Source organism: Molothrus aeneus, chromosome 14 (genome assembly GCF_037042795.1).
Source record: "Molothrus aeneus isolate 106 chromosome 14, BPBGC_Maene_1.0, whole genome shotgun sequence".
NCBI classification, from domain to species: domain Eukaryota; kingdom Metazoa; phylum Chordata; class Aves; order Passeriformes; family Icteridae; genus Molothrus; species Molothrus aeneus.
The window spans coordinates 10,190,705-10,209,220 of record NC_089659.1 but is presented as its reverse complement, the minus strand read 5'-3'; the positions used below and the strand labels follow the sequence as shown (position 1 = coordinate 10,209,220).

Sequence of the window (18,516 nt, the reverse complement as noted above, 5' to 3'; positions counted from 1 at the left end):
AATTGTGAAGAGAGATGCAGTCCTGAGAGATGTAACACTGGTTTTGTCTGTCTGAACAAAGAAGAAATTTTGATAGAAAGTTTATTTGATGAATTTTATTCTGTTTAAGAGTAAATAATTGTGATTATGAATGGCAGTTACCAGAGATCATAAAACTCTTCATCTCTGAGTTCTTTGATCCGACGTTTTGCAGTCGAATATGTCCTTTAACAATAATTGTGCCAACAGATCAATTAATGTGACAATATTGCTAAGTCATATCAAGGAAATGAGTTTAAGAAAATTTTTTCAAGGCACAGAAGATTTTGTCAGCACAGTGAAAGAAATTAGGGGAAAGTATCATGCCCTCAGAACCAATGTTGCAGTTCATACTTTTTTTTTTAAATAATTTCTAATGTAACCTTTTATGCACAAATTAAATGTGTATTCCACTACACAGTCTTCAATCAGCAAATGTCAGATTAGTTATAGGAAAAGAAGTTGTAGCCATATGGAGGGCGAATGGAGCACAACACATCTTTCAGATGTTGCATTTCATTACCCTCCAAGGACTAACATGTACAACCACCATCTCTCTGGAGATGGCCTAAAAGCAGAATTTCACTCTTGATGTGACTATCATGAAGGAGAGAGGCAAGGCAAAGAAGGACACAAGAAGGGAGCCAGAGGGGGAAAAACCTAATGAAGTGCTTCAGAGGCATCAATTCCCTGCTTCCTCCAAGCACATCTTTGTCCTCTCCTTCTAGGAGATTCCGGTTCTCTAGGAGAGGATCTCCTGTGAGAGATTCACTGTGGAACAGCCAAAAGCTGTTTGAAGAATGTTTTATATGCCCAAACAAATGATCTTTGTATTGTGCTGTTGAAAAAAGTGAAGGTTTGGTTATAAAATGTAGGCACAAATGTGTAAGGTGGCAGTAGCATAAGTGAAATTTTTAGGTCCATGTACTGCACAAAAATACAAAATGCATCAATTGGGACTGTGTGGATTTGTGACATTCTCTAAAGAGCAGGAAAGCTCTGAAATGGTGGATGAATTAATCTGAAATATATATTCAGTTATTTTTTATCTCCAACAAATAATATGTGTGTGGAATCTTCATCTTAATATTTAACACATTCTTCATTTAATATTTAACTCAAATTTAATATAGTACTCATTCTTCATATAAATGAAATCATTGTTTACTGCATATTTTACAGCATCACTATCCCTGGTGGCCAGATTCCTGTCCCATTAATACCAAGTGAAGAGATAAATTGCCTTCCCTGGGTTTGCACTACAGTTACAGTCACAAGGTTTTGACCCTTTGTGTGAGGGAAGCAGCTCCTGCAGAATATGGAAATGGTTTTGTCTGTGCAGAATTAAAGGCAGGGCAGGCATCACTTGTTTGGCAGTGACAGACCACCAGTAGCTGGGATGTATCTTTTGTCCCCCGAGATTGTGGTTCCTCATATATTGGCGCTGATGGTGTTGATGTGATAAGAGTCAAAATCATGACTCAAAAAAGCCCTTTTTTATAAATATACTGAGAGAACATTGAACCTTGTCTATTGTTTATAATCCTCAAAGGGAATATGGTCTTCCTTCAGAGGCTTGTGTGTAAATTGGAAAACAGGTGAGAGGGCTTTGCCAGCTTACAGTAAAATTCAGCTACTGGGGTTACAAGGGATCTTATTTTTACTGTGGTATCTGGTTAGATGAAGAAAGTCCTGTTCCCACAGAAGTTTCATTTTCTGTTCTCCTCCTGTTTTTCCTACTCCTGTCTGGAAAGTTTACATGACAAGAGGTGACCTGTGCAGAGCAAACACAGTGAGGAATGATGGTGTACTACTGTCCATTGCTCACACGGTCACTGACACTCCAGGAGGTGACTCCTGCAGCGCTGTTTGTAGTGCACTGAGGCAGAGAACTGCAGTGTCATGGCTGCAGACCCCATAGGCAGCTCCCCCAGTGCAGGAAGGGTCTGCAGGAGGGGCAGCAGGCCAGGGGGAGGACTCTGCAGTGCTGCAGAAGTTCCTCCTTCTGCTGAGGGGTAGGAACAGAACTGAGATGCAGAACTTGCAGATGGCACTCAAGAGAGGTTAAACATCTTGCTAACATCCTGACAACTCTTTGGGCCTTGCCTTCGGTTTCATTGAACTAATTGGATGGTCACCCTGATACTCTGTTCCTCTCCTTTCTTCATTTTGTCCTGAAGACAATTGAGCTGGTAGCACTGGTTCAGTAGGGTGCTGCATCACCAGGCACAGCTTTTCAGTCATTCAATCCAATGTAAGTAGGAGCTGCTCAGGTCTGAGATAAGCTTCAAGTAACTCCATCCTCAGAACAGAAATGCTTTCAATAGGGCTAGGAGCTAGAAAACACCTGACCTGCTAGCCAGGTGAGAAGACAGTGTGCTCCACAACAATTTGGGCTTGCCAGACAGTTGTTGCTATGCTTGATATCCCTCTGTTCCCATGAAGTGCAATCAACACTGAGAGCTCATCCTGATGACACTGTTAAAATTTTTTTATCCCTGAGTCCATTTATCAGTTTTGCTTGTTTGCTGTGGGAAAGAAAGAGTTGTGTGTGATCACTTCTGACATTTACTCACTGCTTTGAAGGCAAAGGTGTCATAATTATATTTCTATAGTGAGGTGTAAAGGCATATTACTGTCTAACTGGGGGTAGCTAAGTTCTCCTGTCCTCAGAAACGTGCACGTACACTTGAAAAACAGTAGATTCTTTTTTAAGTGTAGGCTTTTTGTAACAATGGAACACCAATTAATGTATAAATAACCTCAATAAAAACAACAAAACACTTTTTAACTCTGATCTTGTGGGAAATTTCATTTTGCTTACTACTGTTTTACTAAAACATAGGGAAGAAGAGCTCTAGAGTTAACACTGCCTCATTGTTCCCAGATATGGTCAAAATGGAAAGACACATTACAGCAGGTCAGATCTCTGCCTGTCATTCCATTAAAGTGGCATATTTCTCCACTTGTCAGGTATGAAAAGCACAGTAAAAAATTCAGACCTTCTTTGTGGCAATACTGCCTGTCAGCATCAGTATTTTATGTTATGGAAAGATCTAATAGACTCATAAAATATTGTGGTTTCAAGCTGTAGATGAGGTAATCTGTACTTTTGTGATCTAGTTTTTTTTTATTTATTTTCTCATTTGTAAATAAAGGATAATATGTCCTTTGGTCTGACATCCTGGTCAGACTACACTGACCAGATGGCAGTGGATTCAAGTGTAAGAAAGATATGCTCCTTACAGGTAATAATTGGACATGGTAGTTTTCCTTTCAGTGCTGCCAAATTCATGATAGCTCCTTCTCTCAGTAAAAGTGCAAGCATATCCTCTTAGCTTGTATTTTTCAATGCCTTTTTGAAATTAAAGCCCACAGAGGCAGGAAGGTGGATTTAAAAATGACTGAACTGCTGGGCTTAGAGGGTTGTAATCAGCAACATAGAGGCCAGCTGGAGATTAGTTACTATTTGGGGTACCCTGAGGGTCCTGGGGCTAATCCTGTTTAACCTCTCTCTGAGGGATCTGAAGGTTGTGGGATGGAGTGCAGTCTCAGCAAGTTTGCAGATGATACCAAATTAAGAGGAGTGATACACCAAGTAGTTGTGCAGATACACCAAGCAGTTGTGCTATAATACTTTGATAGGCTGATGAAGTGAGAAGAATGGAACCTCATGAAGTTCAGCAAAGGGAAGTGCAAAGCCCTGCACCTGAAAAAGAACAACCCCAGGCACCAGTACAGACCGGGTAGAGGCTCCCTGGCTGGAAAGCAGCTCTGCAGAGAAGGATCTTGGGGTCCTGGCAGTCGAGCTGACCACAAGCCAGCCCTGTACTGTCACAGCAAAGAAGACCAACAGCATCCTGGGCTGCACTGGATTAGCATGGTCAGCAGGTCACTAGAGGTGGCTCTTCCTTTTTACTCTGCAATGGTGGGACTGCATCTGAAGAGCTGTGTACAATTCTGAGCTCACCAGTGCAGGAAAGACATGGGTGTCCTCATGACAGAATTGTCATTATTGCTCTAGAAATGCCACAGTGGTTCATACCAACTTAATATTAGCCAGTTAATAGCTTTAGTTCTATCCTCCAAAATTTAGGAAAAATCTGAAAAGTTAAAAATTTGTAGTTGCCTACTTGCTGTAATTATGACTGATGCAGTGGAAAGACAATTGTCTTTATGCTTGCATTCAAAAAATAACTCCCCTAGGCAGAAGGAAAAGTAAAATTGCCAATGGTGATTTAATTTGTCAATCGGGCATATAGGTCTGGACTTCAAGTAAGCCTGCTGCTGACCAGCTGATTTTACTTTTATTTTGAAAGCAGATACATTTTAGTTATGTTCCCTCTAGATGTTCTCTCAATTAATTTGGAATATATAAAGAGTTAATTAAAAATACAAACTTTATTTGATTCTATATCAAACCTGACATTATGATCTTTTTATCTACAAAGCAAGAATTATGTGGGATCAGAAATCTGAATTATTCATTATGGTTTCCAGCTATTTTTTTCTCTTCTCCTTTGTTCAGTGTAAAATCTTATAAGCTTTTCTTTCAGTCAAGGTGAAAGCAATATTAAGTCTTGGAAGTCAAACTTACGAAAGACATGTAGCTCTGTGAAATCCTTGCCCTGTAATCCTGGCTTTCTATTCACCACCACTATTCAATATCCCACTTTCTGTATAAGCTTCACAATATATCAGCAGTTGATGAGATTTATTTGTTATACTCCTGTTATGCTGTTATACTTCTGTTTTCCTTCTTCATAAAAAAGCTTTATCCATCACTTGGCTCCCCTGGGAGTAACACATGTCTGTGATTGTTTCTGCTGGGCTTGCTAATCCAGCAGCTCCCTTCAACATGCTGGACAGTTGGTGCAGGGTGGAAAGTGAGGGAGGAGGAGAGTTGTACTTGTTAAGATTTAGGACAGCTGTGTAGTGTGTTGTGAATTTTAAACACATTGTTAAGATCCAGTTCAATAGTTATGAGCCAATGTGGTTGATTGTATGAATAGAAATGCTGTCAGGTCACTTCTGAAAGATGCTTTATGAATTACAGCTTGACTGTAGTACGTTGGACCTCTCAAAGGTTTAATAAACAGAGTCATTTTGAAGACATGACAACAGATGAGATGAAAGTTGAGTCTGATCTATGCTAATGAGTCCTACATTTCCTATTTGCAGTGTTGCTCCTGAGGCCTGTAGCAGTTCCATGTATGTTTTTCTTACAGCCTCTGACTTCATCTGTGGTGATATTTTTCTCTTAAATAAACATATTTCTGCATAGAAACGTAAAAGATTTCTTATTTGTTGTTAAGCTTAAAACCACAATTGTTGTTCTTAAGTTTTTTGTCTCTGACCTGCCTTTAAGGTGAAATTAAAATGTACAGAGAATTCAGTATGCAAATAGCATGCACACCAGATGATCTGAAGGAAGCCTGCACATTTCCACAGAAAACAAATGTGAGTGTAGGAAAGCAGATGCTTTCTACCAACAGAGTGTACATACAGTTCTCAAGAGGACCTGTACAACAGTTTATTTTCAGGCTGCTGGAAGTATGCAAATTCCTACAGAATTAAATGTGAATTTAAAGGAAATGGTGTCTATTAAGGACAATACTACCCAAAGAGGCAATTAGGAACTTAATAATTTAATCAAGAACTTGAGCAGGCTCAGCAGTATATCTAAAGTCAGTGACTCAAATGTCATCTGTTTTTAGCAAAGATGTTAAATGGTTATGTTTTCTTTTAAAGTGTGGTGTTTGGAGTGTGTTTCTCTGATCATGGAGTAACTTTGTATGGTTATGTATAGATTTTCAGATGGTTCATCAAAAAGCATCATCTGTTTGCTTGAGCTCCTTGAAGGACATATACTGCAATAATGATTGTTTATTATTATGTTTACTGGTTTTAACCCAGCAGTCCTGGGTAGAATGGATTATGTCCTGACATGCATGCAGCCATCACAATTATAAATTAAATTTTACTGGTGGATGTTGTTCCATTTGATGGCTGTGGGACTGGACGGATGTTTCTGAGGTTATAATCTGAAGGCACGGGCACGGTTTTGCACAAGTGGCATTGCTGGTGAGCCAGGTGCCCTCTGTGTAGACATGGGAAGTGTTTGTTTTCCTTCCTTCTGCAAAAACACAGGATTCCTGGAGTGGGGGAAGCACACAGGATGGCAGAGTTCAGGCTTGCCAGACAGTGCTGCCTCCACTGCTCCCCATTACCCTCAGAGAATCCAGCTGCTGAGTTCATCCTGCTGCCCTCTTGCCCCTTAGCAATTCCATTTAATGACTGTTTGTACAGGGAGATGCCCAAGTGAGGTCAGCCAGGGCAGGAGATGTTGCTTTTATGGAATGTGCAACATAACATTTAGTGGCAATTTTGACAAAACATTGTAAGGTCAGATGTATCCATTTAGAGGCACCAGAAATGACAGGTTTTCAGGTCTTTTGGAGCCTGTCAAAAGGCAATGAAGGTCACCACTTACAACTTTGGGGATTTAACTTTAGACATTCATACATGAAAAGACTTGGCCAGGGTTCTTGTAGGGAACTCCCTGTACAACTTGGAGCCTGCCCAGCCCTGCTGTGCTGGTACAGGTTAATAAACACAGTGAGAGGCTGGGCTGTGTCCTGCACCTCTCCTACACTCCACAAACAAGGAACAGAATAAACAGGAGTTTACTTTTGGTACAGTGTTACTTCATTTCAGAGCAGAAATACTTGAACTGATAACTAAAATTAACCTGGTCAGCAGGGAGGACACTGACCACAAGAGTGAATTTGCCAGGTAAGGTCATCTCTGCAAGCAGACTCTTCCCAGCCCTGTGAGTTACTCTTTGTTGTACTCTGCCCATGTGTTCAAAAAACATAAAGGACTACATCTTGTCTGTAATGCCACTTATCTGCAATACTTGTGCTGCCCATGGATTGAACATAGAAGATTATCAAAATGTTCATTCTCTGTCTCTTTTCCACTAGTTAAGAGTCATCTTCTTACGACTGAATAATCTGTAATGTTTTTCTCCACACAGGTTGTAATCCTCGGCAAACACTCTAGAGGCTATCACTACATGTTAGCTAACCTGGTAAGAACTTTTCTTCATGGAAAGTGTAGCTGCATTTTAGAGGGTAAAATATTCTGTTCAGGTTGTGGAAACTTTAATCAGGAAGTGGAAATGCATGGATGAGTACTTGGATTTTGAGAAATTGCTTCAGTAAATACTATAACTGGTATGTCATCTCTACTCAGTTTCTTTTGTCAGAAAATGTCATGTCCTCCACTAATTTTAAAGTAATTACTTATATATTTTCCAGTAAGTTCTATCCTCATAAATTAGATGCTTCTATCCTCATAAATTGTGACTGTAATTTTCTATAAACATATTTTGAATTTTAGCACTCTAGGAAAAATAATTGTAGCATGTTTCTGTATAAGTGGTAAAAAGCTGCAAATTAGAACAATTCTATCAAGTAAACCACCAAGGCTGTTTAGCCTTTCTTTTGTATTTCAGAGTGTAGGGTTGTGCCTGTGTATGTGCTGACCTACCAGGAAGAGGCTGTACATTTCTATCTGTATCAGAGCTTTTTCTGGAGAGTAGGATTGACTTTCAGGGGTGTTTCTGATGCTTTTGAAACACCATTTATTTAAATTCCTTACAAAAAGTCTTGTATTGTAATTAATCCTGCAGGAAGACTCATTTTTAGGTTCTGTGCATACTGAGAGTAGAAAAATGTGAGTTTTTCCAAAACTCTCACTTTCTAGTTGGCAATCCTAATTACTCAAAGATTCTCTGTATCCATGTTTTGGTGTGATTAAAGCAGAAAAGACAAATTTTAAAATGTCCTTATTTAGGATAAGTACTGTATGACTTTAAGATGCATCATTTTGCATTATAAGAAGCAGACGTGATCTCACTGATTAGCTCGTGCATAGAAATAGAGGTTCTTATTCTGGGTTGCCTTTTAGTATGTGTAACCATTGACATTCACATAAACATGACTGTAATCAAGTCATACTAATCAAAAAGACTCCAATTTACTGCCTCAGGTATAAATAACAACAGAGTGGGAGAGAATCATCCCGTTCTGCTTGCACGTGACATGCTGAGTGATGCTGTTATGGAGTACTGCCTAGCAAGAGATGGAGTGGTTTTCTTTCCCAGCCCTGAACCTTTGTGTTCACTTTGCTGTACAAAGGGGATTTGAGGTCCTTGACCAGTTTTCACCATGATTAGGACAAAAGAGGAAATGGTACTTCAAGTTCCCCTGCTGTTTTCTTTCTGACTGGCAAATATTACCTACCACATTGCCACAACCCAAAAAGGAAGTTTTCTATTGCAATAAACAAGAAGATGTTTTAAATTCTACTCTATGCCACTATCAAAATCCTAATTGTGATAGTAGTTGTCTCCTTGGTAGAATATTTCAGATAACAAGAGGGACATTAGGCAGTGTCCTTTGTGCTGCACTTGTAGCAGGTAAAACTGAACCAGAGGAAAGTGGCTTTGGATGACAATGATTCTTTTTTCTCTACATGTGTCCTCCCAGGGTTTCACAGACATTGTTCTGGAGAGAGTAATGCATGGAGGGGCCAACATTACTGGATTCCAGATTGTTAATAATGAAAATCCAATGGTTCAACAGTTTCTACAGCGCTGGATGAGGCTTGATGAAAGGGAATTCCCTGAAGCCAAAAACTCACCATTAAAGGTATTTATTGTAACCTATCAGTGATGGACATGATATGCTTTAAACAATTCTTTGGGAGTTTGTAACCTCAGATATGTGCATGAGTATGATACAGATCCCCAATGAGAATATGTCACAACATTCACTGCCCTTCCAGAAGAAAGAGGCAGAGGCTGTTGCACCAAGTGCCCACCATGGTGGGAGCTCCTCAGAAGCAAATCCTGTCACTGTGCAGTGGATATCGGAACTTCTAATGTGAACTTATTGAGTTAGTCTTGGGCTGAATATGGGGGCTAGTTAGGTTAGATTTTAGATGCAAAATGTGGATTACTAGTCCATTTTAATGGTAATAGAGAATTTCACATGCAAAATGAAGTAGCTCTGGATTCACTAAGGAGCCACTGCTGCCCTCCTAGGTACTGCTGGCAGTTACCCTCATAATCTAACCCTCTGTTTTGTACCACTGTCCTTTACTTAAATAGTCTGGCTATTAAAACTGGAACCAATACAGTTTTTCAAAATTTTTTTATTAAATTCCCAGGTTCACCAAAACTGTCACAGAGTAGATTAAGTAATACACCTGTTGTTAGGAAACCTGCAACCTATTACTATCTCACCCAGATTTTTTTCTACCTCAGCATCTCTTTCATAGAAGGGGGATGCTGTTCACTGTCCTGTGAAGGAGTGCATCAGGGAAACTCTGTCTAGGCACAGAAGTCATAAAATCTTCTAGGAGCACTGCATATTAGTAATGTTCCTTCTTTCTCTTCTTCTTTTGGTGGGATCTGTTTTTTTTCACTGCTATGCATAGGTGAATGAAACCTGGGTATGGTAGTATACACACTGGTATCTTAGGACAGCCAAACCTAAAAACCACTGCTCTGACAAGACAGTTCATGTCTTTCATGTTTGATTTGGGAAGGATGCATGCAAATTGATGGAACAGATTTAGAATTCAAAATTACTTTGGTAAACTGGAGTAATATCTCAGTATGACTAAGACAAAGTTCAGGAAAGCATTAAAATACTAGATACGAAGGAAAAATCTATTCCAGTTCCATGCATGGGGGGCAACAGGGTAGGCAGTAGCCCTGGGTTGGGCTACAGACAGAAAAGGAGCTGCTTACAAGGGTCTGCTCCTTCTGGCAGTGCCATTCATTAATGACTGGTGCCATTTGGAGATACTGTTCCTGGCATCATGACATTTCTGTGAGGGAGGAAAATTTTCTTAATCCCACGCCTTTCTGGCATTTCAGAGGAAGCAGAGGAAGGCAAACAGAGGCCCACAAAAACCGGATTAGTGTATTGTTGCCTGTGGATTAGGACTTAGTCCTGCTTTCTAAAGCTTTCTAGCCGTGATGCACAAGTGAAGATAAGTATCATACTAATCTTAAAAGCTCTGAAATATACAAAGTTAACCTGCGATGATTTTATTCCACTTGAAAGCAATTTACCTTGAGGAAAAAATTATTCTCCCTTCTTAAAAAAGAATCTTAAGTATATGGTAGAAACACAAAGATTACATTACCTTTCCACAAATGTACAGCTCATTATAGAAATGTGCACAGTGTTTGTCAATCTGACAAAAAGCATACTTAAGAATTGACGTACAATATTTTTGATTAGGAAATAAAATTGCCTAGAGATTAAAGTCCTGATGTTTAATTTATTCTGCATTTTATCAGCCTTTCCCTTCTTTCTCTCTTTTTTCTCTTTGCATGCTCATGCATTTATAAGTAGAATTCAAATAAAGTAGAAAATTAGATAGCTCTCTTGGCATGGCTTGGAAGGGACTGCATTAAGGTTACTGACAATTGACGCAGTCTGCTGAAAAAATTATCAATGTGTAAGTTTTATGTAGTGCTAGATTGGACAGCTAATACAAGACTTTTCTTTTTAATACAGGAACAAATACATTAAAATTACTGTCCAGTTCTGTATTATTGTGCGGATTGTGAAGTATATAACCTTTTTTAACTTTCTAAAAGAGGAGAGAGTGATTATTGCAAAGCATCACAGGGAGAGGTAAAGGTGGGCAGGATCAGAAGAGTGCCTGTGCTGTACAGTCAGAGCAGGAACCACCACCCAGTCCCAGTGAGCTTAAGCTGCTGTCATTTAAAGCTCAGTGAAATGTCTGCTCTATCACCTTCTTCACAGCCCTACCTTAGCACTCCTTTTTATGACACAATTCTCTGGATCTGCACATGCAGACACACCTTGTTCTGTGCAGAGTTCCTGTGGCTTGTGTCAAACTGAAGAACTTGCAGTAAGATAATACTGAGTTATAAGAAATGCAGAACCTCCAGTTCTACTATTCTGCCCTACAGGATAAAATTAATTTCTGAATATAATAAATCTTGTTAGAGAGTAGCTGAACAAGCATCTGAAACTTGGATTTCTGCCTTTCTAACTCACACGTGGGCCACAGGTCTTGTGGCCTGAGCTCCAGCACGAGGATCCTTGGGCGGCAGAATCTCTATGGGACCACAGCCAAAAGAAGGGCAGGTGCACCTTCTGTTCTCCATTTCTTCCTTTGTTCTCTTACAAATTATGTGGAGGTATTGAAGTTCACTTACAAGGGACTTGAAATCTGCTCGTACAGACTGAGTATGTTCAATTGCTCCCAGCAGGTCCATGCTGAAAGGGTCTCCTCTACACAGAGCCTGGAATTACAGGTGTGCTGTAATGCCAGTGGAACCCAGGGGTGTCATATACAAAGCCAAGGCCACTCTAGGAGGGAAGAACTTTCAGACAACAGATACATATGGAAAAAATACCAAAAAAAAACCCCTCTTTGATGACATTTTCTAGGTGATGCTAACTTTAAAACATTGGGGTGTGTCACCAGATAACATGCAACAAGCAGTGAATGAAGTTGACAGCAACAAGTTAAGTTGTCTGGGGGTTTTGTTCCAGAGCTGCTGTTCCCCAGAGCTTACCACCCTCTGCAGATTTATCATGAAGTAAGGGAAGGCAGATGGTGAATTACCAAGGTGATGTAATTCCTAAAGTGTATTTTGTGATTACTTGCTTGTATAGCTGTTTTCTAAGAAAAGTAATCTTATCTATTCCTTGCCACAGATGCTACCTAATCAGGGCTGTGATCCAAACAGAAATGATTTATGTTAACTTCAAGTCAAAGCTCTCTTGGCAATCTTGTTACAAACAAAAAACATACCTAATGCAAAAACTCAAATATGAGCTTTCCTTTGGTATCAGTATGGTCCAGCATGGAATTGCAGACATTTGTAGTAAGCTCATCTAGATGAGCAAGTTTCCAATTAAATTGAAATTGTATGCAGCTGTGAATTGGTATTGTTATTTTGCCGCTATATGCTATACAGAATGAAAATATTTTTAATTTGTTAATTGAAATAGGTGGAATTGTTACAAAGCACCAGCTGAAGGACAGAGAGGAAGCAAAGGGTCCACAGTTGATAAGACCTCTTGGGGTCAAATTTGGTTTTCAAAGTGCAATTCATCTCTCTAGCTTTCTGGAGACAGGAATACCTCTGATTTTTTCAGCTCCTGTAGTGATATAAATTATTTTAAAGAAGGTTCAAATCCACTTACTGATAAAAAGAAACTCCCTATATGGCAGTGTGAATTTGGCTCACTGGATAATTTTGGGTCCATGGAATTTTTGCTTTATGTAGCCTTGCACCTCATCTCTGAACAGTGACAGCAGATCAGTCACCAGCCCTGAACAGCAAGCATGATTCTCCTGTTCTAACAAAGAGGAGGACTTGATGTGATACCTGGGGCAATTCTAAAATTGCAGTTTGTTGCTGTATTTTCTTTGTGTCAATTGCAGTACACGTCTGCACTGACCCACGATGCAGTGCTGGTGATAGCTGAGGCTTTCCGGTACCTCCGAAGGCAGCGTGTGGATGTCTCCAGGAGAGGCAGTGCTGGAGACTGCCTGGCTAACCCTGCAGTGCCATGGAGCCAAGGAATTGATATAGAAAGAGCACTGAAAATGGTAAGGGCAAAGATAACAGCTAGAGAGCAACAGCAGCAATTCTGTAGTGCTTGTTTCCTGCTCCAGGAGCACAGAGCTTCTGTGCTCACACAAACAGCTGCAGCTCCTCAGGGGGAGCAAAGTAAAAACAAAGTTAATGAGGAACTTCAAAGGATGGATAAAATATATTCAGTAGAGGGTAAGGTGTAGCATACTAGCTCTCAAAACTTTGGCCAAAATCCCTGTAGTACTGATGCAGCAGCTGCCTGATTGTCCCCACCAGAGCACCTACAATCCCCCACCTCCCCTGTAGCACCCCAGCTCCCCAGGAGAGTAAGTATGAGCCATTTTGCAATCAAACACACATTGGGGGTTTGTAAAGTCAGGGTGAGCCTGCAAATCTGACTAACAGAACTAGACTGGGTCTTTGTTACATGTGTTGTAATTCTTTCAGGGACAGATGTGTTTGTGATCTTAAATGCACGTGTGCAGTTTTGATAATTTGCCAGTAAAAAGTCAACTCAGGTTGGTTTAAAACAGTGGAGAAATTGTTGTTGGTCATAGCAGTACTGATAGATATCAGCACCATCCTGAACCTAGGAACAGTTTTGTCTCCAACCAGTTCTGATTCCTGGCATAACTTTGCACTCAGCCAGGTTACCTTCTGCATGGCCAAATTTTATATACTTAACACTAGTTATGGCATGGGATCCTACCTCACTTAAGTCTCTAATATTGTTGATTTTTTAACTCTTTTTAGTCTGCTATTTGTGTTAAAGCAAGTGACTACAGGAAAAACTGGATAATGTTTTTGTACATACAAAAGACAAGGTTGCTGCTTTTAATGTGGCTCAAGTAACTCTCAAACAAACCTGTTAGCATTGATTATATTAGACAGACAGGTCTGGACACTTATAAATAGTCACTCTGCAATTGCCTCCACATGCTGCCACCAAAAGTGTTAGAGTCCTGGCAAGCCTTCCTGCCTCAGTGCAGCCAGGTTTTGCAAAGTGCTGAGTTTTCCCACCAGAGAAATAAATTAAATTTGAAGCTAAAAGGTGTCCAGTGCAGGAAGCTCATGTCTCAATGGGCATCAGGATGGAGCCAGTAGAACAAGCTCTATGGGACACCCAGTCACTGCTGTGCTAAGGTAGCCAGACAGCTTCGAGTAAGTGCCAGAGGCAGGCACAGCAACTCACATCTGGATGCAACTTATGTGTCAACTACCCTACAAATACATTTGCTCAGTCCACAGTTGATAAGACCTCTTGGGGTCAAATTTGGTTTTCAAAGTGCAATTTATCTCTCTAGCTTTCTGGAGACAGGAATACCTCTGATTTTTTCCCAGTCTCTGTAGTGATATAAACTATTTTAAAGAAGGTTCAAATCCACTTACTGATAAAAAGAAACTCCCTATATGGCAGTGTGAATTTGCCTCACTGGATAATTTTGGGTCCATGGAATTTTTGTTTGATGTAGACTCACACCTCATCTCTGAACAGTGACCAGCAGATCAGTCACCAGCCCTGAACAGTTTGCCTTTGACTAGTCTAGCACCTCTTCCTGTAACTTCTACAATTTTTGCTAAATATTAAAGCTAATTTTCTCCTACTGAAGTTTGAGACTGTTACCTTTTCTGCCTGAGATGACAGCTTGTCAGTGTTGATAAGTGATAAAGGAAAATGCCTCACCCTTTCATACAGGGAAATAAGAAAGGCTTTTTTTTGAGACCAAGTACTTTATACTTCCCCTTCAGATGATTCATGTGAGTAGGTAATGATAATGACTTACCGTCTGTACACCCATCCATCCTGCCTGAGACCAAAACCCCGTAAGCAGTAGAGACAATTGTCTGTGCTCATTCAGAGAAGACATTCGTTCCTTTCTTCTACACTGGGACTGATCTTAAAATAAAGCACTTCCCAGAATGAACAATGAGATGCCATTCTGGTCTGTACTGCAGATCACTCTGTGCCATATTGTGAGGGCTTTAACTGCACTAATTGTTGCTTGTGCTTTGCTGATGCTCCATTCTGTACCAGTGAGCCCAGCGTGACCAAGCATGGCAGGATCAGTCTTTCTTACATTTAACATACCTGCAGGGCTAATTTCATTTAAATTCAGCTCACTCTGGCTCACTCTGAGTCACCAGCTGAGTGCTAACAAATATTTACAGCTGGAATTTGAGAATGGGGACTGGGGTTGTTTTGAACAGTACAATTGGCTGTGTCAGAAGCAGTACAAGTCTCTTACATAGATAAAAAATAAAGTGAATCTTTTATTAAAATACTTTTCTGTTTATTCCCTCAAGGTGCAAGTTCAAGGAATGACAGGGAACATCCAGTTTGACACCTATGGGCGGAGAACAAATTACACAATTGATGTGTATGAAATGAAAGCTGCTGGGTCACGGAAGGTGAGTTTCAAGACATGGATCCAGATTTCACATCATCTCAGATATTTATTCCAGCAAACCAATGAAATTCAAAAATACCAGAGATGCAGGGTCCTGAGGAGTGCCCCCTTCATGCTGTCTTCCCTATCCCAGGAACTTTGTTGCATTCAGTTCCTGGACTAAACCACTCACCCTGCTTAACATCTTCACTGGTTTCCATGTCATCTTCAAACACAACGTTTTCCCTTTAAACCCTTCTGGAGCTTTTTCACTGCCAAGCATAATACCTGCTGTCATGGTCCCGTGCTTAGTCCTATCTTCTAAATTCCTCTCCATCTTTCTCTCCCTCTCCATATTGGGCTTTAGAGCCACAGTGAAGCTGGAATCAGTGAAACCTTCTGAAATGAGCAAATTAAGTTTGGTTTTATTTAGAATTTCATAATAATTCTCTTGTCTCCTAAATAAAGGATAGATCCTAAGAGGGATAGTTGCCTAGATTGGTGTTACAAAAGAAGTTTAAGGCAGATGTCCAAAACCATTAGGTAGACATGGTCACAAAAGTACTGAGAGAAGAATGTGTGTGGGTGAGTCTCTTAAATCCCCTGATTTTACCTGGACATAGGTTCTTAACCTGCTTGATCACCACTGAGACTCCTTAAACAGTTCCACACCTTTGATAACCAAGTCCCTCTAAACATGGCCCAGGCACTCAGGGGGGTGCAGAGAACAGTGTTACTCCTGTGTTGTGCAGAAATACAAAAGCCATTGTGATAGCCCAGTGATGCAGCCAAAGGTCAGCACCAGGCAGCTGATGAAGCCACCTCGTGCTCACAGAGGGGTTTGTGTCCCACACTGGAGGTAATGCAGCTGTGCCTGCATTGCCAATAATGTCTGTGCATCTAAAGCCAGCTCAGGTCTGCAGGGGCTGTATTGGATAAAAATCACAAATTCAGAGAATTTCACTCAGAATGCTGTGCAGTTTCTTTTCTTGTCTGTAGTATGTTCTTGTACTCTGGATATATGGGAATTTATTCCACAGTATTATTATTCACTGATCTGAATTGAGATAGGGAGAATTTAATATGTATTTTCACTTAGATTTGGCTTGTGCTGAGTTGCTCTTGGGCTTGAGAACATTGTTTCTTTCAGGAAATGGAAGTAAAGCTAATATAGTCCTTTAATGACAAAAACAGTGAATGAGAAATGTTACAAAGCCTTAGGTTTTGACAATTGCTCTTACAAATTCAGGTACCATCAGGTACCAGAGTCCTTGTAAAGGTATGTAATGAGGTAACAATCTCCATTTTTATAGGCTGGTTATTGGAATGAATATGAAAGATATGTGCCAGCATTAGATCAGCTGCCCTCTAATGACACTTCATCTGTGGAGAACAGAACTATAGTAGTTACTACCATCTTGGTAAGTTTTATGTTTGTAGTGTGTTTGTGTTTAGGAAACAAGGCACGAGACTCCTGAGGTGTGTTAGACACCTTGGCAGGAGGCAGATATTCAATGCTGTGTGAATTCAAGTGACTGGAAAGTTCAGTATCTTCCAGAGATGTTCTGAGGGCTTGACCCTGCTAACTTATGTATGTATCAGTCAGTCTGCTCACAGGAGGAGCTCACTGAGCTCACCATTGAGCTTTGCTGCTTCCCAGACACTTGAACTCAATTAAGTGCCTCATGTAAGTGAAGTTATTGTGCATGCCTGTAAATGAGCACAGAGATTGATTGGCCTTTGTGCTGTAGAGTCAAATCTTGCACCCCTCACTCAGGTACAGCTCCTGTAAACTCAGCCCCTGTGGACTGAGTAAGGGTGGCACAATGGAGCCTGTAGACAACTGGAACTGCTCTAGCACTGGGTGAAAAGCAGCCTTTTCCTGTGCAATCTCAAAGGAGCAAAGCTCTTCATGTGTGTCACGAGCAGCAGCACCTGTGTCAGTCCCAACACCTCTACAGATCTGCTCTGTACAGCATTCATTGGGACTTTTGTGCTTTTTACAGTTTTACTAAGCATGAGTTAATTTTATGCTGTTTCCTGAAGCATTGTATTTTATACTCCTATGGATTTAGTGAGATATAATCAGCATTTCAACTAGAATTTTCCAAGAAGGCTAAGGGAATTCAGTGACAAAAAAATGCTGCTGAGGATTTCAACCTAGCTTCCCTTAGGCTTCTTTGAAAATATCTCCTTCAGAGCCCCATTTGTGGCCACTGGGGCCTTAGGAAATTGTGGTGATGGTACAGGTGTTGAATATGTCAGTCTTTAAACACTAAAATTTGAATTATTGCTACAATGATGCTACTTGACTGTCTAATCAGGCCTAATTCTGCAAACAGATGTGTGTGTTAAAAAGTCCTGTTTTCAATGGCTCCTTACTGGGAATACAGTCAATAGTATGTGTGGCTGTACGATCAGCCAAGGAGTTTTATGCAGAAGTCTGTCTAATTTCTGTACCAAAGCAGGAAATATTGTAAATATTTGCCAGTAACATAAAGGATAATAACAGCTCTCATTTTGTGTGGTTTACAGCTGTATTTTACATTCATAGACTTTTGATCTTTACTTTTGTTTCAAAGGAATCACCATATGTAATGTATAAGAAAAACCATGAACAACTAGAAGGGAATGAGAGATATGAAGGATATTGTGTAGACTTAGCTTCTGAAATAGCAAAACATGTTGGAATAAAATACAAACTGTCAATTGTTGGAGATGGGAAATATGGAGCTAGGGACCCTGAGACTAAGATATGGAATGGCATGGTGGGTGAACTGGTCTATGGGGTAAGTTTCTCTTAACCTTCATTTTAATGTTCTTTATAAAATAATATGCTCAAAGTTAATAAACTGCAAAATAAAGATCACCTGTTTGAATACTACCTTTAAAATTCTAGATATTTCTTTGTATTGCCATTTTTATAGTCTACTTTTTTAATTGTTTCATTGCAGGAAAGTGTCACATTTTACTGCTGTTCTCCAAATCAGAGTCCACAAAATGTTGATAAGTAGCATTGGGCAAACTTCAAATTCTTGCTTATAGCAGAATTTCCAGTTTGTTCTTTATATGCTTCTTCTTCATTTGCCAGATCTCCTTTTTCTGTGTCAGTCTCTTAAGTGCTGGGGGCGGTGTCCCTCTCATTAAAGGTCTGATCTGGGATACTGAGCCTTGCTGGGTCACTGCTCTTGGTTTGTGTTTGATCCATTTAACTCCATGGTTACTTTTCAGGGTAAGAAGTAATGCAGGTGGGAAATCATCCATATGTTTTTTCTATTTAAACCATGGGTTTGGCTTCAAAAATCAACTGTCAGACAAAAAAAAAAAAAAGGCTAATTCACTGCATTCTTCTTTATATTTCTATATTGGGTGTACATCACTTTGTTTAGTAAGAACAAAAACAGTCCGGAACTGCCATTTTAGAACTTTCTTTGAAAATGAGAATTT

At 40.0% G+C, this 18,516-nt stretch overlaps 1 protein-coding gene across 4 annotated transcripts in view; it reads left to right on the top strand.

The window, feature by feature from the left end:
• The window catches only part of GRIA3 (glutamate ionotropic receptor AMPA type subunit 3), a 142,376-nt gene that overhangs the window by 73,975 nt on the left and 49,885 nt on the right, over nucleotides 1-18,516 (top strand). For 3 of the 4 annotated variants that reach the window (XR_010784539.1, XM_066559593.1, XM_066559592.1), the window contains exons 5-10: nucleotides 7,058-7,111; nucleotides 8,574-8,735; nucleotides 12,529-12,696; nucleotides 14,987-15,091; nucleotides 16,383-16,490; nucleotides 17,652-17,858. Coding sequence is in view for 3 of the 4 variants with exons in the window: in XM_066559593.1 (XP_066415690.1) it covers nucleotides 7,058-7,111; nucleotides 8,574-8,735; nucleotides 12,529-12,696; nucleotides 14,987-15,091; nucleotides 16,383-16,490; nucleotides 17,652-17,858 (804 nt within the window). In the remaining variant the exon portion in view is untranslated. Of the gene's footprint in view, nucleotides 1-7,057; nucleotides 7,112-8,573; nucleotides 8,736-12,528; nucleotides 12,697-14,986; nucleotides 15,092-16,382; nucleotides 16,491-16,846; nucleotides 16,994-17,651; nucleotides 17,859-18,516 lie in introns of those variants that run through there. The other variant, XM_066559594.1, reaches the window with a different exon arrangement.